At 56.0% G+C, this 21859-nt stretch overlaps 1 protein-coding gene and 1 long non-coding RNA gene across 8 annotated transcripts in view; one reads left to right on the top strand and one right to left on the bottom strand.

Annotated features, from left to right (window-relative positions):
* Positions 1-21859, top strand: part of LOC309668208 — a 154748-nt gene that overhangs the window by 27369 nt on the left and 105520 nt on the right. The gene's annotated exons all lie outside the window — the stretch shown is intronic.
* USP2 (ubiquitin specific peptidase 2) overlaps positions 81-21859 on the bottom strand; it is a 25761-nt gene continuing 3982 nt past the window's right edge. For 3 of the 7 annotated variants that reach the window (XM_082477701.1, XM_082477700.1, XM_082477703.1), the window contains exons 2-13: positions 16737-17545; positions 4734-4784; positions 4093-4216; positions 3796-3907; positions 3587-3697; positions 3364-3428; positions 3075-3178; positions 2906-2986; positions 2693-2771; positions 2360-2467; positions 2055-2175; positions 81-1835 (exon numbers count right to left, since the gene is read on the bottom strand). In XM_082477701.1, coding sequence (XP_082333827.1) covers positions 1748-1835; positions 2055-2175; positions 2360-2467; positions 2693-2771; positions 2906-2986; positions 3075-3178; positions 3364-3428; positions 3587-3697; positions 3796-3907; positions 4093-4216; positions 4734-4784; positions 16737-17504 — 1812 coding nt within the window. In that variant the 5' untranslated portion in view covers positions 17505-17545 and the 3' untranslated portion in view covers positions 81-1747. Of the gene's footprint in view, positions 1836-2054; positions 2176-2359; positions 2468-2692; positions 2772-2905; positions 2987-3074; positions 3179-3363; positions 3429-3586; positions 3698-3795; positions 3908-4092; positions 4217-4733; positions 4785-8069; positions 8476-15817; positions 16311-16736; positions 17546-18799; positions 21714-21859 lie in introns of those variants that run through there. The other 4 variants (XM_082477702.1, XM_082477704.1, XM_082477706.1 and 1 more) reach the window with 4 other exon arrangements.

Below are 21859 nucleotides of genomic sequence, written 5' to 3'. Positions count from 1 at the left end.
GTAAAATATCTCCACAGATAGGCTAGGAGCGCTTCCTGGGTTCAGACCTCTCCCAAATCAAGATTCCATCACTTACCAACTTATTTCTCAAAGCTATTATTTATTCTGTACAAGGTTCCACTGTACATCACACATTCTTCTACTCTTGCTTACACAGTAAACAAGTGTACACCAGCCCTTTGGCTCAGGTTCACAGGTCTTCCCTGGAGAAGGGTGTCAGGCCAGTTAGACTCAGGGTGTCTTTTTCTGATGCCTCCTGGGAACACTGGAAAGTTCTGGGCTCCGAGGGGCACAAGTGGGGCCCAGCTGTGTGGGTGTGCAGAGAGCTCCAAGCACAGACCTCCGTGCCTTGGTGCTGAACAGCTTCTTTCTAGGGGACAGCACAGAGTTTTGCCCAACTACTTAGGGCAGAATCAAGCCCATGGGAAAGAACCGTACAACGGAGGCAAGATGTCCCCAAACACCCAGGCTCCAGCTCCCAGGTTGGACTGTAGACCGATGCCAAGGGGAGCTGGGGGCGGCATGGGCATCCCTGAGAAACTCGGTCCAAAGGGCCTACATCAGGAGGCTCTGAGAAGGGGAGGTGGGGCAGGAAGGTCGGAGAGAAAAAGCAAGTTAAGGAGGAATAAATTAAAGGTGAGAGAAGCTCGAGGGTAAGGGGCTCCTGCTATCCTTCCAACAGCTGGGGAGTAGCCCGGGGCTGGGTTAGAGGAAGGGCGGGAAGAACTTGATAACACTATCAGAAGAAATCTCCTTTTACCTGCTCTCCTCTTCACCTCACTGCAATGCAAAACAAGCCAGGGGCTACGGGCACGGGCACGACCCTGAGGCTCCCCCGCGGTTCTGAACGTGGCACTGGGGAAAAGGGAAGAGGCTGAGGGATATTTCAGGGAGGGGCAGTTACCCCCTGGTCCCCAAATGCTATAAGGCACAATTCTTGGAGGCAACTAGATTCCATCCAAAACGTTAAAAAAACAAACAAAAAACCTGTCAGAGCCCAGTCTACTGCGGCTGTGCTTGGGGCCTGGCCAACTCCCACCTAGCACCACTGGGGGCTGGCACGAGAAAAGCTGTATTTTGAAGAATTAAGGAAAAAAAAGAAAAATGACCAGCACAACGTCCCAGCTGTGAAGAGGTGTGAAAGAGAGCATCTCCAGTCTGAAAACTTTAGTTACAGTAAATTAAAAAAAAAAAAGGTGGGCTTTTAAAAACCAAAAACAGCTTTTTTCAAAGACGTCCCCTCATCTGTCCCCCTGGAGTTAGCAGCGTTAAGAGGGCTCTTGGCTCATGGGTGTTTTTCTTGCTCCTGGACCGGTGAACAGGGTCCAGGTGAAGACGGGTGGCGATCCTCCCCAGCAGGCTCCAGAGGGCGCTGTCTTTCCGGGAGGCGGGGGCTGGAGCCTCGGCCAGTGGGCCAGTGGATGAGGATCTTTTCTCCCCACAGACGGCTGTTGTTTATCACACACAGGAAGAAACCACAAGCTTACAAATGCAAACGAGAAGCCGAGGGACACTGTGCTGGCTCGGTCTGTGTCCTGCCGATCTTCCCTGCCAGGCGGGGCTCGGGGACACCAGGCTCCCCACTCCAGACCCCGGCCAGGCTGCAGCAACTCCTGCTCGGCAGCTTCACTTTCCTTTATTTTTCGCTTATTAGTCAGGTGGGGTTTTTTTTGCCTTTTTTTGCCTTTTTAAAAAAACTTAGGGTGTAGGGCCACCACGGGGAAGGATGAGATGTAGCTCCTCGTTGCTACATGCGGGAGGGTGGACTGGCCAACTCGTAGAAGAGCAAGTAGGCGTCGCTGGTGCGCACTTGGCCGGAGGACATGGGGGAGACGCTGTGGAGAGAAGACAGGTCAGCCTGGCGGCCACGGGGCCCCATGACGCGGCAGAGCGGCCGGGGGAGCGTGAGGGCCTGTCTCTGATCTACTGGACACCCGAGGCCACCCTCTTCTGGAGGGTCTTCAAATGCACAGCTACACCCCTTTTGGCCCTGACCTTTTCCGGCGAGGTACAGGTGCCTGGCAGCCGGGAGCCGCGCCCGAGGCCTGTCTCACCTGGAGTCATTGAACGCGTGCCATTCGCCTGTCACCGGGCTCCGGCAGTAGGCCGTGTAATGGCCGCCCATGGTGGTTCCGGAGTGATTGGACACAGCATACAAGTTGTAAACAGCGTGGTCTGAGGAGGAAGCACAAGGCGTCAAGCCCCCGAGGCATCCCTTGCCCCCCGGGCCCCCCCCTCCTGCCGCTACTCCCAGTTTCCACGTGTCACTGCTTAGCAGCGTCCCTCCACCTCTTGGCCTCCCCGCTGCATCTTAGACACTTGTGCCTTGGTTCTGCGCCTCCAGCCGAAAAATACTTACTGGTGTTTTCTGAGGCAAATTCTCTCAAGTCCAGGTCTCTTAGTGGGAAATTCACAAATGTTGTGAGCTTGCTGGTTCGTACCCTGGATTCTGAGAACCGCTTCAGATCTGGTATTGGTGTGAGTCAAGGACAGACAGGGTGGCAAGAACAGAATCAGAGAACAGGAGACAGAATCCCTGAGGGCGACTGCGCTTCTCAGGAAGCAGAAGGGCACGAGGGAGAAGAAAAGCCGCCTGACTTTCTGAGGTTCCTACTCTGTTGGCCCTCACCTGGGCCCTTGTCATCAGTCACTCTCTAATGTCAAGTCCCTGCCCTGACGAGCTGAAGGATACGGAGCACCAAGATCTTTGGGAACCTCTGGATGGAGAACTTTTTGATACACCGCTTTCTGGCTCGGCAGCGACAGCACGTCTGAAAGACAGGATAGACAGAGCTGGGAAGGACTCACGAGAGAGGCCAACAGGCGAATCCAGGAACTCCTAGGCTGGTCCGCCCCCGAGAGGGCTCAGGGAGATGCACTCTCGCTGCCACGGAGGGTGACTTACTGGCTTTTCATCGCCATCAAGCACGTCCTCTTTGGTGAAGAGCCTCATGCAGTCCATTAACGTCACCTCAGGATAACCTCGCTGGGAGAGAGAAAAATGAAGGTCAGAGGTCGCTGACATGAAAGGGTAAGAGCGGGAGTTTCAGAAGCAGGGGGACAGGGGTGCGTACCTTAGCAATGGGCAGAGACAGGTCCCAGAAGGGATCGAAGACTGTAGAACAGTAACCACAATCCGTACACGTCAGGGAGCTCTTCAGCTGCCCGACAAAGAGATCTGGGGAGAGACGGACATGCGATGCTTAAACACTGTGTCTCCTTTCTCACCGCTCCTGCCTCAGACCTTTGGGTGCTGGGCACTGGGTAGCAGGAGGGGTCCCTGGGAGAATGGGCTTCTCATGCTCTGCTCAGGCAAAGCACTTAGCAGGGAAGGCAGGCATTTCCCCCTGTGCCCGCACTTACCCCCGATCCGACTGTCTTCCCGTTCTAGATATTTCCTCCACATCTGGCGCCCTTTCTCATCATCACTAGGACCCAGAGAGAGGAAGATAATTGGGTCAGAGCTCAAACCATGATAAGTTTAAAGGCCTAGGGATCTAAATCCTTAATATCCAAAATTCTCCCCAAATCATTACCCCCAAAGAAGTTCGTGTAGTTCTGCCCCCAGCACTCTCCTCCTACTTACGGAAGATGGTCGAGGTTTTCGGGGTTGGACTTGGGCCTCGCTGTGACCCGGTTCACCTCATTGTGGAGCCCGTCCAGAAGGAAGCGAAGAAACTCCTGAGCGTCCTGCTGACTGAATCCGAAGAAAAGGGAGTGAGCGACACCTCTGGCCCCTAGAACCTGCTGCTGCTGCCACCCACCCCGGGGAGGTCATGTCCCCAAGGCCCTTACTTATAGCCGACGAAGCGCGGTGCGTATCTCTGGATCTGGGTCTTGAACTCAGAGGGGCTCACCACATCATTGGGGGATGAGGTCCATATGGTCTGGATTAGTTTTGCAAACTCTATTGGAAGGAGAGGGTAGAGAGGGGCGTGGAGGACAGCTGAGCCATTTTCTCTAAGAAAGTCTTAAACTAGAGTCCCAACTAAAAGAAGCCAAAGAAAGAGAAATAGGAGAGGAACACATGACACACAACTACTAGTGCAGCGACAGCAGAGTGGGAAAAGCGTCCAGGGCCACGCCCCTCACCTTCCATGAGGGCTGTGTGTGCACTGCTGCTGTGGCCGAGGTCCCGCATGTAGAGCCTCTGGAGGCAGTAGTCCCTCAGCTCCCGGGTGTTGCTCAGGCACTGCAGAATGGAGTTCATGAAGCACTGCGAGAGACCACCTGCACGTCAGCCGCGGAACAAAGACCCTGGCTGGCACGTCTAGTTACTTCCCACCTAGAGCCCTCTGGTCCATCTGGCCCAGAAATGTATCCTCCCACAGCCTCAAGTGCCTCTTTTCGTAAGTAAAGCGGTGAAGTGAGGCAAGTTCCCACTGCTGGCACAGGTGATGTAACTGGTTATTTACTACAGAGGTGTACAAAAGGGAGTGGGGGAGCTGGACAGAAGTGGGTGGGAAGTGATGGCTGTCCTCGAGGAGAAGGATCCAGGAAAGTAGCTAAGCTGCCAGTTCAAAGGGCGACTCCTCTTTAGCAGGGCTTCCTGCTGGGGGCGGGGGCGAGGAAGAGCCCGGCAACTTTGTAAAACACCAGCCAGGAAGGGCAGGTACCAGCTGGCCTAGAGGGTAGGGAGTCAGCTGGAGCCAGGAGGCGGACTCTGGTTAGATGGTCCCAGTTGGGATGGTAGGGAGTGGCCTCAGGAAGGAAGTGGGCTAGGAAGAACTCACCGTGTTCCCAAGGTTTCGAAGACCAGCCAGACCCTGGGTGCTCTTAGAATTCTGTAAGCAAAGAACACGCGGCATATTCAGGCTGAAGGAAGACGCCCGGCCTATGTTAGGTTTTCTCTGCAACCTTCTGCCAGTTGTAGCCACTGGCATCAAGCCGCACACATTATTCTCTCTTCAACTTCAGTCTACGTACGTTGTAGGAAAGAGGGGTGTGGAATGCCTGTCATTTTCAACACACAACAAAAATATTCTTCAAGGCTTTGCTTTCTTTTATCGACTACGTGTTTTCCCCCATCTTTATGTTACTTTTCATTCTCTGCCAGATTGGAGACTGGAGATTAGAGCCAGAGACCAGGAGTTCATATACCTGGCTCCAAGAAATTCCAGGTCCCAAATCCAGGCACTCTCTCAAGTGACCTACATTAGTATCCTGAGATGTCTGATATCTAAAGCAGCTGTCATAATGAGCACTTCAAGGAGGTCTTGAAAAGTTCAATGACAAAACATCTCAAGTGAGTTTAGATCTTCAGCTGGGGAGAAACTCTAGTTGGCCTGCCATTCTGAATCGCCAGAGACAGGTGGAATTCCTTCCAGCTGAGCTCAGCTCCTGAGGGCTGATTAAAGCCTGGGAGAATCCTCCTCGCCTGGTTCAGGTTTCAACACCCTGACTGGCCACCGGCTGGGAATCCTTCTGATGGCAGGTTGCGGCCAAGCAGAGGTAAGCACCTGGCTGAAGGCGCTGCTCTTGCTCTTGTCCCTATTGTGGAGGCCGGTGAGGGGGTGGGAGAGAGAACAGGTGCTCCGTTGAGGACTCTGCGCATTGTCTGTCCAGGTCTCTTGGCTGATCCTGGCCCAACCTCCAAGGAGTGAGAAAACCTTCAGGCTCAAAGGGTTAAAGCATCGGCCTACAGATGAGCCTTCCGCCCTCTCTCTCAGGGAGGGGACCTGGGAGCAGGCAGCTCTGGAGCAACACTGGCTGGGGCATGCGTGGGGCCAGCTCAAGCCTGATCAGAACAGGAGCCTGAAATAACTCAGCTAAAATTACTCATGCCGTGTGCTGTCAGCAGCTCAAAGCCCATGAGGCTGTCAGCATAAGGGGGTGGGCTGGGGAGAGGCAGGCTGAAGGAGGGCTTTTCTCAGGTATTGCCTTGCTGATCCCACAAGTGGGAAGATCCCTCCTTGCCAATTATTAGGTCTAACACTAATAGGTAGGGAAGGAAATACCTAAACCAGCAGAGAGACCTGCTGTCCACCTGCAGCTAGAAAGAAAAGCCTATTGGCAGCAGGTGGGGTATAAGCACCCACTGAAGAACAGCAGTGTATGGCCCCAAACACAGAATTTAAATCTTACCTTCACGACAATCTAAACCCTGACGCTCCAGAGGGCCACAACAGAGATGATTCCCTGGACAAAGACCTTATCAGCATTTTGAAGTAGACATGGGGCCCAAAAAAACACTGACGTCTCCGTGTTGCCCATTCGGAACTAAATGTTCAAGTCTGCCCACGACCAAATACCTGCTCTTTCTTCCCCAGAACACCCACTCTTACACCTATTTCCGGCAGTGCTTTATTAGTTCTTACCCCCTGTGCCTCAGACAACATCTGTCTAAACAGGCCACAGGAGCAAAGCATTCTACCGCTGGTGACTGTCACTGTCTACCAAAGCGGGCCCTTGGCTGAGGCAGCAGTCATGCAGCACTAGTGGGGGTGGGGCAGTGGGAGACTGGAGGCATCTCTCTAATGAAGCATTCCTGTGGTGTTGACACTTTTAACTGTGACCCAACAGAGGGAAGGTCAAGAAGAACAGGTCACGATCTACGGTTACTATTCTTGAGGATCTACCCCTGCTTATGGCCTGGCGGGTGGAGAGATGGGGGAGGCTCCTTCAAGGCATCGCTGGGACCCTCTTAGTTCTGGGTTGTGCCTTTGTCTAAAATTTCCTGAGCTCAACACTACTTGCCAATTTCTAAGCACTCTGTGTAGAAGGCGGCTGGGTGACAGAAGTCAGGGGGTGGGAGTGGAGGGGAGAGCAGGGCTGTTCTTTGCCCGGCCAGATATTCTTCTGCCATGAATAGGAAATCAGGAGCTGCAGGGAAAGTCAGCAGTTTCCATTCCAGAGAGAAACAAAATGTCCCAGGAGTGACCTTTCTTACGGAAAAAACAATCCTACCTCAGGGCCGACAGGGAGAGGCCAAAACTGGAGAAGTTGGGAGAGACCCTGCACAGCCAGCCTCTCACCAGGAGACAAGGAAACGACTCCAGTTGGGATGCTGGAACTCAAGTGCAAAGAGCGGAGAAAGTTCGGGTCAAGAACTTCCTTAAAATTAGCCATCAGCAAACCTAATTTGACTCAGTAGCAACCACTGTTCTAGAAGGTAGATGCCACCTGCATGGCCAGTAAACAGACAGCATTCCCCTCCCAGGGAAGGAGCAGGGGGCTCGTAAGAGCCTGCTCTATGTTAACGCGGGGGAAACATCGGGGAACACCGGCCGCAGAAGAAAGGCTGATGGAGGTTTGTGTCTTCACGCCCGAGACCCCAGGAGAGGGCTTTCCGGCTTACTTCACCTGTGCCATGAGGGTCAGCCATGAGTCCTGGCTGCAGCCGAGGAGCCTGGTGTGGCCCTGGCACGGGGCAGTGCACACACTGCCAACACGGGAGCTGGTGCTGCTACATAAGACCTGTCAAGCTCTGCCCCCTTCTCTCTTCCCCGAGGAGGCAGGGCCCAGCCTTCAGCCCCAGCATCACTCTGGGGCGGCTACGTCATTTGAGGGATCCAGTGCCCACTTAGCTGAACTGGGGAGGGCTGGGAAGGGAAGGGACGTTGACCTCTTTCCCCGTCTGCAACTCCTCTGCCCTTCACGGGGTAAAAGCACCCCTGTTACCGACCCTCTGGGAAAGGGCCTTTTGGGACTGAGTGTCGGGGAGGCGGCCCCTTTCCCACTAGCCTTTCTTGCTGGGTTTGGCCTTGGAGGAGTCACGCCCGCGGAGTCCAGCGAGCTGCCCGTTCCCTCACACACCGAGAACTAGTCAAGGTTACGCTTTCCTGCACCTGTCCTGATAGGTGCCAGGAATTAAGAGTCCAAGAGCCACCTGGTTCGGAGGACTCAGGGGCTGGGACCTTAACAAGGGGAGGGGGCCGCGAGTAAGCGTGAGATCACCCGGGGAGGGGCGTTCCTTGCCGGGAGACCCTGGGAGAGGAGGGGTGGGGGCTGGGGACCCTCCGTGCCCGGGCCCGGCGCGCGGCAGCAGGGGGCGGGAGGGAGGGCATCCCGGGGAGGAGGCGGAACCCCAGCCCTCGGCGTTGGGGGTCCCGGAAAAGGGCCCCGCGTACCTTGGCTTTGTTGAGCAGGAGCCCCACGAAGGTGGAGAGCAGCAGGGAAGGGGAGAGAGGGGAGCGCGGCCGCAGCTCCTTGGCGAGGGCGGGAAAGGGGGCTGCGGGGGGCTCCTCGGGCAGGGTCACGGTGTACGAGGTGCGCATGCTGACGGGCGGGCGGCGGGATCGACCCCTCGCCTAACGTTGGCCAAGGGGGCGCGGGGTAGTACCGCGCGATGCCACGGCCCGGACGCCCAGGCCGGCGAGGCCGCCACAGGACACCGTCCGCGGCGCCCGGCGGCAACCGCTACTGCAGGCAGACCGCGCGCTCCTCCGCCTCAACCTCCGCGGCGCACGCCACCAACCGCCCCTGCACCGGCTCTCTCTCTCTCTCTCCGGCCGACTGGCGGCCCCACCGGCGCTGCTGGCCGCGCGACGTCAGCGCCGGGGCGGGACCAGGGCTCCAGCTCCGCCCCTGCTGGGCCCCGCCCCCGGGCGCCAGCACGCGGACCCGAGCGAGGCTGAGCCCCCGCCAGACCCCGCGCTTCCCGCGGGTACGCCCACCTCCTGGCTGCCCCCATCCCCCTGGCGCCGACCGAGCCCGCGGGCCGCAGAGACCTGGCAGCCCCCGGGGGCCGGCAGGACCGGAGCGCGGAGTCCGGGACCCACCTCGGGGTTGGGACTCGAGAAACTGTCTTTGAGGCCCGCAGAGGACACGTCTCCAAGGACGAGTGTCAGCCGGGTGAGCTTCCCCCAAGGCGGCAAACGATTCCTAACTTTTTGGGGGCTGCAGATCATTTTGAGAACCCGATGAAAGCTCTGTACTCATTTTTTTCAGGGAAAAATGCACCCACGCACAAACTTTTGCACAGCATTCAGGGGGGATTCAGCATTCAGGGCTTTCTTGGAGCCCAACATCGACACAGACCGTGAGGGTCACAGGGCCCAGGTTAGGAAGGTAGATTTCCACGGCTTCGGCATTGAGCACCCCTCCTCCCTCCAGCCCTAGTTTGGCCCACTGCCAAGAGAGGCAATGCCCATATTTTTATATGGTACAGTATGTCACCGTACCTTCTGGCCCCAGGAAGGAACCGTTTCTGGCCTCTTCTACCCAGTTACCCAACTCCATCTCTCCTAGAATCTCAAATTTTGATTTGTTTTTGGGAGATGGGGAGAAAGTACCACCACGGTGGAGAAATAGGTGCTCAGCTGGTGTGGGGTGAGTGTACTCCTGTGACCCTAAGGGCAGCAGTGCTTGAAGATTTCTGAGGCTCCACCCCACTCACCTATCAGGGACCCACACAGAATCTGCCTGGAGAAAGTATCTTGTTTGGAGCTTGATGGCTATTTTTAGCCAGTATTTTTAGCATTTAAAAATACTCTGGGAGGCAGCAGTGTGTGCTGTTACTCATCTGTGGCCTCCTTCTGTTTCCCTTGGCCTGTCATCCCCACATGTACACGCACACGGCACACACGACCACAGCCACATGGGGAGTGTGTCCAGGACGCATGTATGGCTTGTACCCCAGGCCTCCCACAGAACAGCAATTTTGTGCTATTGAGAGGGGAGCACAGACGGTTGCCCCGTGTGTTCCAGCAGCGGTGGTGGGAGGAGTGCGCAGGTGGCAGGAGCTGCAGGGCGTTCTCCTGCGTGATCAGTGAGGCTTGATGTTAGGAGGGGTATCTCCACCGTCACTCTCCTTGCCGGGTGACCAAACCTGGACCCTGGACAAAATGCAACAGCCTTTTCCTCCATGCTTCCTTCTTCCTAACCACACCCTTTTGAGCCAGTCCCACACTGTCTGCAGCAAGGCTTGCATTTCATCACACCACTCCCCTGCCCTGAAACACTTGACTCTTCTATCCAGTCTGGAAACCTCAGGTAGCCCTGTCTGTGAGACTGTCATCCATAGGCCGGACGACACCACCGTCACCACCCTCACTCTTCTCTGATCCCCGCTGCCAACCAACCTGCTTAAGCACTTGCCTTCTCTTGCTTAAAAAACAAAACTGCCACCGATGAAGTACTTACTAAATGCCAGGCACTGCTAAGTGCTTTATATATATTATCCCAGCTAACTTGCATAATAACACAGTGACGTAGCAACTATTACCTCTATTTTCTAGATGAAGGACCTTAAGCCCTGAGAGGTCAAATGACTTTCCAGGACCACATAGCTGGTAAATGGCAGTGTGGGGCTTTGAACCCAGACCCATCCTACAGCAAAACCCATGCTAGTAACAATTACTAGGAGATTCTGGAATGCCCTTCCTGTTCTCTGCCAGTTACCAACCTGTAAATTCTGCTCAAAACTCATGTTTTCCACAAAGCCTTCTCCAATGAACTCCACCTAGCTCTAAACACCATCCCTGTATACCCTCAGTCTACTAGCATTCAGTTTCCACTGTATGAATTTGTCTTAATATGTTTATCTTTGTGTTATAAGTGTCTCTAAGACTTCGGTAAGTGGTCTGAGCTTGTGTGTTGATTGTACCATCACACTGATACCTCCTGAAGGGCAGTGTTGTGGGTTCTCTTAGTGGGTGCTTAATAAAGGTATTGAGCTCATCATGAAAGGGGGCCAGAGCAGGCTCCGCTGGGCATCCTGGAAGTCCCATTGAGCCTCAGAGGGTGGGGCGAGTCTGGGTTTGCATGTTGAGTAAGTGAGCTGCAGGAAGCGCTGTCAGGTGCTCACCCCCTGGAGCATTTGGCTTGTCTCCCCATGACGTAGGCCAGCCACCCCAGGACATCATGACATTCTGCCAGCTCTCTCCATCTTTCCCAGGATGCAGGAGGTTAGGGGCATTGCTAGGAGAGGGGAGGCCCAGCTGGGGAAAGCTCCTGCATGGGAGCCCTTTGAGAAGCCGGGGCGGAAAGAATTCACACAGGGTCCAGTCTTGTCAGGCAGGTCTGACGGCTGCAGGACACAGCGGAGGAAGAACCGTGGTCATTTCTCAACTAGCCAAGCCCCCGTGAGACCCTTTCTCCTCAGTGCCATTTCGTGAAGTGGGGTGGGTAAAGCATATAGTCTTCTGGGATCTGAATCTGGCTCTGGCTCCGTGACTTTCTGCCTCAGACACACTGAGCTGATCTCTGCAGGGCTCATTCCTGGAGCCCGAGACGGCCATTTCTCAGACCCTGTGCTTGGCCTGCCTCCCCCGTAGGTACTTTCTCACCTCAGATCCATCCTGGCACGGATGGAGTGTTTAAATAAATTAAAGTCAGGGTTAGCTCTACGAAGGCAAGACGGCGAATACCTTGCTCCCTCAGATCTTAGTGGGCAGCTTGGTCCTGGATTTGGAAACACTGCTTAGGCCCTGCTCCTGCGCGCACCTGCTGTTACCACCGCAAACGGGACAGACTGGTGGCCTGATTGACTGAACGGGTAGGGGCTCAGAGTCCTTGTTAGGAGGTTTGGCTTTCAGCCCACAATTGCCCTTGCGGAGGGAGGGCCAGCCAGCGGTACCTAGGTCTGTAGGAAGCTCCGCCTCCCTGCATCACTCAGACTCCAGGAGGCCAAGAGCTCTGTACTCCTTTGAGCCCCTGGGCAGTCTGGCCTGAACCAGCTGGATTCCAGAGGCCCACCTCTCTCGTTTATACCTCTGTGTGGGGCACCAGTTTTTACGTACCCATTGAGGTGAGAGGGTGCAGGGGGCCACGTGTGCAGCTCTGGGCCCTGAACATGCTGTTCATTTCTGTAGCCGATGGTCAGTGGAGCGGCTCTCCCAGGGGCAGGGAACATTTTGCCAGGCTTGGATTAACTTCGGCCTTGCTGAGCCCACCCCTGCGCCACATTAACTCATGGAGACATCCCCGAGGCGGGGTGGAGGGGGAGGCAGGGAGCACAGTGCGGGGCACTGATTGAGAAAACGAGCCTGGGTAAGGCAGCACCAAGGCCGCCAGCCAGGTCATAGCCCACAGCCGGTCTTCAAGGGCTGGAGACACCAGTGTCTGGCTGATTCTAACCACAGACTACAAACTGACTGCCCTTTCTTTCTCAGCAGCTAGTACTAGTCCTGGCCGTGGGACCCCTCTGGCTTAAGGGCTCCTCTGTGTGACCTTCGTATGCTGTCAGCACAGATTCAGGCCCTGAGGAAGTTCACCCTCCTCTGGGTGGCCGAGTGGGTGAGGACAAGCCCCAGGGTCTCAGGCTGCCAAGCTGGACAAATAAGACAGGCAGGCATGCAGTTCAGCGTGGCTGAGTGAACAGTGAGGAGGCAGGGGACAGAGAGGAAGGTCACACCTCTCACCCAGGAGCCCTAGGGCAGCCCCTGCTGTCCTCAAGTGGTTCTCTTTGGAGTAAAACTCCTCCCTTCCCCCCACTGCTTGGCAGCAGTCAAGTCCAAAGTCCCACCCGAGAGAAAAATCACATGACCTCGGCTTATATAATCTCCCTGTCACTGAACAGCTGGAACCCGAGGCTTTGTGCGATGAGTCAGCAGCCCCAGCGGCAAATAGGACCCAGGTACTCCAGGTGCCCAGGACGTTTGCTCCTAGCAACAGGTCCCAGAACAGAGGGCACGGGTGTGGAAGAGGCCGGCTCAGGCCTTGCATCTGAGCAGCAGGTGCCCGGCCCGTGGCTTGTGCTCTGGAGGGCCCCAGGCCAACCCCGGCTCTTCTTGGGGAAAGAAGAGGGTGGCCTGGGCAGGGCTGGGCAGGGTGAGCGCAGGGCTGAGGCCAGCAGGCAGAATGCCAGGGCTGGGGAGGGAGCAGCTGGAGGGGGCGGGGAGCGGAGGAGGATTAGGATGGATTGTAGGGGTTAAAGCGCAGCCCTGGAAGGGCTCAGTGGGAACAGTTTGTCCTTCCATAGGCCCAAGGGAACAGAAGAGGTGGGGCAGAGGGGGGATGTGACCAGGCTGGGTGCTTGGGCCCCTGGCTGTCTGCAGGGCCAACTCACCTGGCCTGGCTTCCTGGCTTGGAGTCCCCACTGAGGGTAGTGAAAGGTTTTTTGTTTTGTTTTGTTTTTTTTAATCAGTTCTGAACCAACATGCCTCCCTCCTCTTCAGTCTGTCATAAGGTGGAGCCTGGGGCAGCCCTCACTGTCCTAGGCTGAGCTGCACCCTCCGTGGAGTGGCATTTTGTTGGTACTTAAGCAAGCTGGGGGTGGGGTGGGGGGGTATTCAGAATTCTTGTCCCCCTGCACCAGTTCTTCACCCGTGCTCAGCTGAGTCTGTGACAGTCCAAGTTCATGTGGGCTGTTACTATTAACAAGGGGACTGAGTCTGGTTAGAACTGTTCTAGTCCCCGGTGGGTGGCCCTGCTTGTGACCTCCCTTTACTGTACTTCCACTGTAGTTCAGGTCAGCTACTCTGAGAGCCCTGGGGCCACGGCTGCCCCAGAGGAGTCAGATCATGCTGGCTCCACCCCAGTATGCACTTTCTTCTCACCTTTGTTCCTCCCAACGGTGGTCCCCTCTCCCTAGTCAGCTGCCAAATGCCCCTTCTTTTCCATCATCTCCTTTCCCCCCTTAAGTTTAAACCGACTCTCCCATCGCATGTTACTGGTTTCAGATTCCTCCACATCCATTATGTGCTTTGAACCTCATGACATCGCTGGGAGGTGGGCAGGGCAGGCATGACCATTCCCTTTCATGGGTGAGGAAACAGCTCAGATGAGAGGTGTCCAAGGTTAAAGAGGCAAACTGTTCTTCCAGCGGTCAGAGCAGCCATCCCAGCCTCGGATGACCTCTCCCTTCCCCATCACCTATGACACTGCAAAACACCTAGGGAGGCCTCCTACTGCAACTGTTTTGGGAACTTATCTCCCCAAGTTAGTTGTGCATATGCCCGAGGGCAGGGGCCATGGCTCACACCTCTCCTGCCTCCTGGAGCACCTGGAAGGGGGCAAGGAGGACTGACATGTATGGAGCACCTACTACGTGCCAGGCCCTTTCACATGCAACCTTTGATTCCTCACGACAATCTATGAAGTGGGAACTATGATTGCTCTCGTTTTACAGAGGAAACAGGTTCAGAAGTTCAGGAACTTCTCTGAGGTTATGCTGCTAGTAAGCCGAGCACCGTAAATGAATGAATGAGACGGTAAGATCCCCAGATGGAGATCGGAAAAGAAACTGGACCTGGTTCTAGGAAGAAGTGGTCCAGGCCCCACGAACAGGGATGTTCTCATGCCAGCAAGATGTAGTCGGCTCCAGAGGCGTGGTGAGGGGGGTGAGGAGAGAGAGGGTGAGGTTAAATCAAGGTCTTACACCACTGAGCCCACGAGCGGCCTTTCCCAGTTGATAGCATCTTCTCGAGCGAGAGCTTACAGTGAAACGCTAGCTCAGTTGTCGGGCTGCTGGCTACTTCCCTGTGTTGTGGGTTGCTTCTGGACGGGAGGAGGGATGTCAGGGTGACTGAGTTTGCTCCGGGTCAATCTGCCACTCCTCTGAGGTCCTCTCTCAGAATTCTCCTCACCCTGGCCCTGGGGGTGGGGGTGGGGCTGGGGTGTCCCTGTGGAAGGGGTGGAGGGCAGCAGGCTCCAGGGAGGTTTGGAATATGCCTGTGTGGGAAGGAGGAAGCCCTGCTCTCCTGGGATTGGGCCTGAGAGTGGCTCTGCAGTTTAGTCTGTGGAGGGGAGGTTTTCGGACCTCAGTGTGCTTGAAGATTACCTGAAAGTCTTGTGGAAAGGGCAGATTTCCAGGCACTCTCACTAGAGAATTTGATTCGGGGGGTCTGGTTAGGGCCCGGACCCCTGAATTGTTAAGCTGTGCAGGTGATCCTGAGGTAGGCAGTCTGCAGACCCCACTTTGAGGAACACTGAGCCCCGTAAAGAGCCCTTCTCGGGCTTCCCTGGTGGCGCAGTGGTTAAGAATCCGCCTGCCAATGCAAGGGACACGGGTTCGAGCCCTGGCCTGGGAAGATCCCACATGCCGCGGAGCAACTAAGCCCGTGCGCCACAACTACTGAGCCTGAGCTCTAGAGCCCGCAAGCCACAACTACTGAGCCCACGTGCCACAACTACTGAAGCCTGCATGCCTAGAGCCCGTGCTCCACAATAAGAGAAGCCACGACAATGAGAAGCCTGCACACCGCAACAAAGAGTAGCCCCCACTCACTGCAACTAAAGAAAGCCCGCGCGCAGCAACAAAGACCCAACACAGCCAAAAATAAATTAAAAAAAAAAAAAAAAAAGAGCCCTTCTCTTTTGAGCAAAGGGAGGGCGCCCCTCAGAGGCCTCTAGCACCCAAGCCCCTCCACTGAGAGCTGCTTTCTGACTGTCCCTGAGATGAGCAACACCAGACCTGTTCAAGTAAATCACGCTCCACCACAAGCGCACGTGCCCTGAGAGCATGTCTTTCTCTCCCAGGCCAGCTCTGTCGTGTGCCACTCCTCGTCCCTCCGACATAGCCAGCCCTGCCCTTTCAGGGCCTGAATGCTCTGGGAGGCACCAGCCTTTGCATCTCCCATGGCACCTCACAGACGGCCCAGCAAGGCCAAGACTCTCTAAGTAATGGTATCAAAGTTGTCCTCTCAAGACCTTTAGTTATGACAAGCTTCAAGATCCGTGCCCCAAAGCTCCACCCCTATCTTGCACCCCTGCTCCATTTTTCTGGACAAGCCCCCTATGCAGCATTTCTTGCTATGGCATAGCTACTGTTTCCAAAAGACACGTGTCCTAAGAGTAGGAGGAGGGTACATAGAGCAATGAAGGCAACACAACACCCAGTTCTCCTGCCCATATGCTTGCCTGTCCTTCTATGCACCTACTCATCCACCCAACCATCCATCCATCCACCCACCCGTCCATCCACCCACCCACTCACCAATCCATCCATCCATTCCTCCATCCACATGATAAGCACGTCAGCTGAGTTCTACACTGAGCTAGGCACATGGTGAGGGATCTAGAGATCTGATTTCTTTCTCATCCTATGAGAGCTCACCATCTAATGGGTAAACTAATGACTACAGAAAAGGCAGAATTGTAGTCAGTGCCCCAAGAGAGGTGTGTTCAGGGACTAGATGTGAGTGGGGCCATGCCAGCCCTTACTCCGTCTCCAGCAGAGCCTCTTCCCTTATTCAAGCCCAGGCACTATTGGAGTAGAGAGGGATTGGATCGTCTAAAGCCCTAGACAAAATGTTCTGCACCATTTTCTCCAAAGACACGTGAGAACAACTCCTGTGCAGACACCCTGTCCTGAGCCAGGCAGGGTCCATCAGAGGAGAGACCCTCTTCTGATGTCTTATGTCCCAATGTTAAGCCACGTCTCTGGACTGGGAGGTAAAAGCCTGAGCAGGAGGAGAGATGCAATCAGGGCCAGGGGGCCTCTCTTACCACGGGGCACACTGGTGGTCTGGGGGCCTCAGCAGTCAGTCCAGGATGGGGCAGGGCCTGCAGGGGACCCTGGCATGTTGGGTGGGAAAGTAGAGGCTAAGAATCCCAGTGTACGTGAGGGTAGCTGAGCATTTCCAAGATCACTGCTGGGCCATCGTTGAGTGCACAGGTCATGAAGTGGGTTTCCTGGGGAGAGTGGGCAAGTCCCTGGGCAAGGCATCAAACCATGAGGGCACCGGACGTGCTGAGGTAACTTCCCTGGCTCCTCCCCACCTGGGCTGCAGGAGAAGCCACTGTGAGGCCTGGGAAGGAAAACCTCTGCCTTCGATCATCGGTCAAGTTGGGAGTCCTTTCCTCATCAGTGGCTGCCTCCCCAGCCCATCACCGGGTCCCTCGGGCAAACTCACCATGGTGTTTCGCCCTGGGGAGCTGGAGCAGCCGGACACAGGGGCCTGGCCCTTGCCCTTCTCCCACAGAGTGTAACGGCCACTCGGTCGGTAGGTGGGGCTGAGGACTTCAGGGACTCGTGAGTGAGGGGCCTGGGTGGGCACCTGCGGTGCGCTGCCCTTGCGACCGTAGTTCTCCAGGTAGTCGGCCAGGTACTCGGAGCGGCTGGCTGCTTGGTAGAGCCCCTGCAGGGCACACAGCTCCTTGCGCGTGCGAGCCAGCATGGGGCTGCGGCCCAGGTCTAGCCGGTAGCTATCTGAGGTCCGGAGGCTGGAGAAATCCCGGGCCAGGTCTGATTGACTGTTCAACTTCTTCTGGGTCAGGGTTACCCCCTGGTCGCGGGCATTGATGGGCAGGTAGCTGAGGGAGCTGGTGGTCACTCCATAAGGGAATCCACTGCCCCCGCTGAGTCCACTCCCTGAAGGCCGCTCGGTGCCCCGAGTCTGGCTTTCCACACGCTTAGCACCCCCGACGACATCGGGTCTCAGCAGGGGGCGGCCTCCGTCATAGTCCAGGATGGAGGGGGAGCCGTACGTATGGGGACGGGTGAGGAAGCTGGTGGGGGGGCCGGGCTTGAAACCAAGCTTCTCCTTCTCCAGGAAGGAGGCAGCCAGGTTGGCCCCGTAGGAGGAGGGAGTGTAGGTGCCATAGCCTGATTTGGCATAAGGGGCATCTGTGTAGCGGGCCGATTCTGTGTAGCGCTTCAGGGTGGAGGAGAGCTGGGACATCCTTCAGGGCGGCACTCAGTGGGAACTGGGAGCCTCATGGGCTGAAAGACAAGGAAAGCAGTTGTCAGAGGGCCCTGCGGGGGGTCAGGCTCCCACTGTACCTGCTCTCCATCCCCAGCTGGCCAGACCTCAACCAGGGACCACACAGTCTAATTCCACGAGAGGCTGGCCCACCGCTGAGACACACCTCTGCATGTGCGTGCGCCCACAGGCATGCAGGTCTCCACGCACCATGCATTCACACCTCAGGGAAAGCATGAGAGCTGAGCTGGCTTTCATAAACCACACGGGGCAATCAGTCTCAGCACGTCCTGGCCACTCCAACTGCTCCCCTCAAAGACCCCAGGGTGAGGCAGGGACTGCCCTACTTCTGCAGCCCTTCAAGCAACAAATAGTATTCCAACCCAGGTCCCATCTGCTTCCTCTCCTCAGCTTCTGCAGATACTCCCAAGATGGGGGGATACCACCGCCTTCACCCCCTGGATTGGAAACGCTGGACGTTCCAAGAGTTAAGACTGCTCCCCTGCTTTCTGACCTATGGGATGAGCGGGAGTCTTCTGCGAATCTTACACTGTCTGAGCTGGCATGACCTGAGAGGATCACTTGGCCAGATCCTTGATGAGGAAAAGGAGGCCCATGCGGTTTGGGGGAGGCGGCGACGAGTGGCTGAGCAGGAGCCTGACCTTGGTCTCCCGACCCAATCCCAGAGTTCTTCCCTGGACATGGTCACCTGCTGCGGTGGGGGATCCTCGTGTGGTAGAGCCCACCGTCTTCACTGATCTAAGACTTCTGTTTCAAGTGGAGTCAGGGCCCTGTGGCCTCCCAGGGGTTCTCCCCTACCAGCACCCATCACAGACTGCTCATGGTGATAATGACTTGTGCAAAGGGGGCCCCCTAGAGGCTAAAATCCTGCACTGCAGGCAGCACTCCTGTCCCTACCCCCAGTCCTTGCAGCAGGGGTGGGTCCCGTTGAAGGAACACAGAACCTCTGAATTGAGGAGTTTTGAGATCCCTAAAGGGTCATCCATCTTTTTTTTTAAGTTTCATGTCATATATATTTTACCACAAGTAAAAGAAGACATTTCCACATCCATCATACAATTGAATCTTCCCAAGGTCCCAGGGAGTGGGCAGCCATGACCACACTTTACATAGAGGACACTGAAGCAGACAGAGGCGAAACAGCCTGAACCAAGTCTCACCGCAGAGACATCAGATTTGGGAATCCATCCCAGATTTCCCCACTACCGAAACAAGGGTGATTATCAGTTACTTGCACTGCACCTATTACCTACCCTCACTGTTAAGGTCGCTTTAGTTGTTGCTACAAAAGACTTGCACATCCTCCAGATCTTACTCAGACTAAACCGTAAGATGTTTGCCCAAGTTGTTTTTCAGGAACTTGGAGTCAGCTGTGTCCAGTGCATGCTCCAGCCAGTTAAGACTGGTTAGGCCCATCAACCCCTTCCTGGGCATCTGAGAGTGTCCACTCGATGAAGGGGTCATCCATCTTAAGTTCTCTGTTGTACAAATGGGAAAAGCGCCGCTGACTTGCCCAAGGTCACGCAGTAGCAGGCCCAGGGCTGGCGTCCATGTCTCTCAGATTTCCAGCCCTGTGCTCTTCCCACTTCACCTCGACTCAGCACCCCCATCACATTTAGGCTCATGTGGGGGCCCCCAGAGTCCCTCCATCACCGTGAACATGCAGGCTTTATCTATAATGGAGCCGGAGGGCAAAGGTGCTTGGAGGGAGGAGCAGGTAGGATCGGGCCTCTTTCCTTGAGGGTCGGCAGGGGCTCTTGGGGGGGCTCCTGGGGCGGTGAGGGTGCAGAGTCACCCAGGACTCTCAGAGGAGCGCGCTTAGGGGCCGGTTTTGACGCGCCCCGTGGCTGACTAGCTGGGTGATTTTGCCCTAGTCATTTAACCTCCCAAGCCCCAACTTCCTCACCTGCAAAATCAGTATAATAATCATCATTATGATTCCTACCTCACAGGGTTGTTGCGAGGAATAAATGAGATAATAACATGAAAGCTCTCAACAATGACAGTGGTTATTATCTCCTCCCCCAGTCCCCCACCAGGCAGCCCGGCTCCTCCCTTTGTAGGCCTGTAATAATGTCAGGGCTGGCTGTCTCCTGCCCGGCGGGCCTCTGACCGCAGCCCCGGGCACCAGGCTTCTCCCAGCAGCCCCCAGGGAGATGAGCGGGCAGTGGGCAGAATCTAGCTGTTCGGCAGCCAGTGGCTCGGGCAGCCCACAGCCTGCCCTAGGCCGCAGCCCAGCCCGTTAGGGCAGAGAGGAGCTGGTGCCAAGCCTCAAGTGCTGAGGGCCAGGCAGAGAGCTCTAGAAACTCAGTCCATGTAAGGCGTGAGATAGGTGCAGGGCTGGGAGGTGAGCAGGTGGCACCTTCCATGTAGGCCCCAGAACAGAACTTCTAGGCCCTGCCGGAGACCTCCAGCCATTTTCAGTCTAGGCCGGCATCAGAAAGGCCTGGCTTATAAGTTATCGTCCAGCCTTTTCCCGCCTGGCCCGCAGGCCCCCTACCCTTCATGTACTCTCCCTCCCCACTGTGTTCCCACCTCCTGCATGACTTTCACCCCTTTCTAGGAAAAGAGAACTGGAGGAGGGCTAGGGGAAACCACAAGCTTCCCTCCCATCTGCTTAGCTTTCTGGGGTCCAGAGAAGGAAGAGAATGAAGGCCGAGAGAGGCCAAGGGGAGAGACAGAAAGAGGCACGGGGGGGCGGGGGCGTGGGACCAGTTCTGCTCGATTTCACTTTGGAGAGCGCCATCAATAATTCAAAGTCAAAGAGACTCCAGGTCTCAGGAGCTGGGCTCTGGGACACCTGGCAGCCAATCAGATATGACCCCACCCCACCCCACCCCCACCAGGGCAGGAGCTCGTACCTCCTCCCCTCGGGCCTCTCTATGCCTCCCCACACTGAGGTTCCCAGGGAATTGGTATTCTGCAGGCAGTGCCCCAAACTTGCGACCTCTCCTGGCCCTGCTGACGCAGAAGTGCTGGGGCCAAACAAGGTGCAGCAGACGGGGACAGACGGCCCTGGGATGGCCCACAAGTAACACTGGGAAGGGCTGGGGTCTGGAGGTGGAGCCATACCTTCCGGTCCCCAGAATCGCAGGAGGGCTCCTAAGTCCCTCTCTCCTGTCTACTTCAATCTGGCAGGCAACTGACAGGCCTCTCCCTCCCTGCAGTCTCAGGTGGTCATGCCATCACTAACAGCCCCCTGGAAGGTGCCTCTCAGCGCTGGCAGCTGCTTTACAGTTCCCCTGTCTGGGGAGAGGGTCCCTATAGGGGCTGAGGCCTTGAGCATGCCTATCCCCTCCCCCAACCCCCAGTTTCACTCTTGAGGACAGTGCCAGCATCTTTCAGGTGAGCAGACAGCTTGGGTTGGCGCCCCTTGCATTACCTGGCACGGCTGTCCCTGGAGGCTGCAGAACGCACCCCGGGTGGGAGAGTGGGCCGGGGCCCTGGCTATAGCCTTGCTGCGCAAGACAGGGACAAGACGGGCACTCACATGGCCACGAGTCTCCTTGTTGCCAAAGGAACGGCCTGAACTGAATGGCCCTTTCATGGGGCAGTGGGAGGCCAGCCTATTGGCTGTGATCCCCCGTCCCCCTCCCTGCCCAGCATGGGGCCCCTGCTGCCCGACTCCTTTCACTGTTTACCCAGAGCTGGCAAGTACAGGCATGTGGTTCCAGGCAGTGCCTCCCCAGGTGCCCACCACCTCAGACAGCAGGGGCAGCCCCGCTGCCAGCCTCCTCCTCCGTGCCATCCCACCGGGGCCCTCGGCTTTTCCCTGCTCTGCCAGGCTTCCCTCTCGCTTTGCTCAGTTTCCCTCTCTTGGGAGGTGTGGTGGCATCCCTCTTCCTGAAAGGATGAGTGAGCCTGCTGGCCACTGCCCCGCCAGCAGGTACTGAGCACCCCTGGACCAGGCATCACCCTGAGTGCTTCTCGGGCAGCCTCTCATTTCTCAGCAGCCCGAAGTCCAACACTCATACAGCCTTCCCTGCGCCCCTGGCTTACCAACATCATTTGAAGGTTTAATTTTTTTACGTTAAATTGAAATTCAAAATATTTTCATTCAAAATTTTAAAAAAACAGACAAGAAGTTTAAATAATGAAACATTCAAATGAAGCATTTAGCATTCATGTTTCTGAAGTTATTAAAGCTTAAAACTGCACTAAGACTTCTGCGTCTTAACTCAATCCTCACGACTGCCCTAAGCGACAGGTGCTATTATTATGCCTATTTGCAGATGAGGAAACTAGGGTTTGGGGAAGTGATGTGGATTTCCCCAAGGTCACACTGGGAACAGTGGCAGAGTGGGACTGGGACC

The sequence above is a fragment of the Balaenoptera physalus genome, assembly GCF_965194825.1.
Source record: "Balaenoptera physalus genome assembly, chromosome: 10".
In the NCBI taxonomy this organism is placed as follows: Eukaryota; Metazoa; Chordata; class Mammalia; order Artiodactyla; family Balaenopteridae; genus Balaenoptera; species Balaenoptera physalus.
This window is presented reverse-complemented; position numbering and strand designations above follow the sequence as displayed.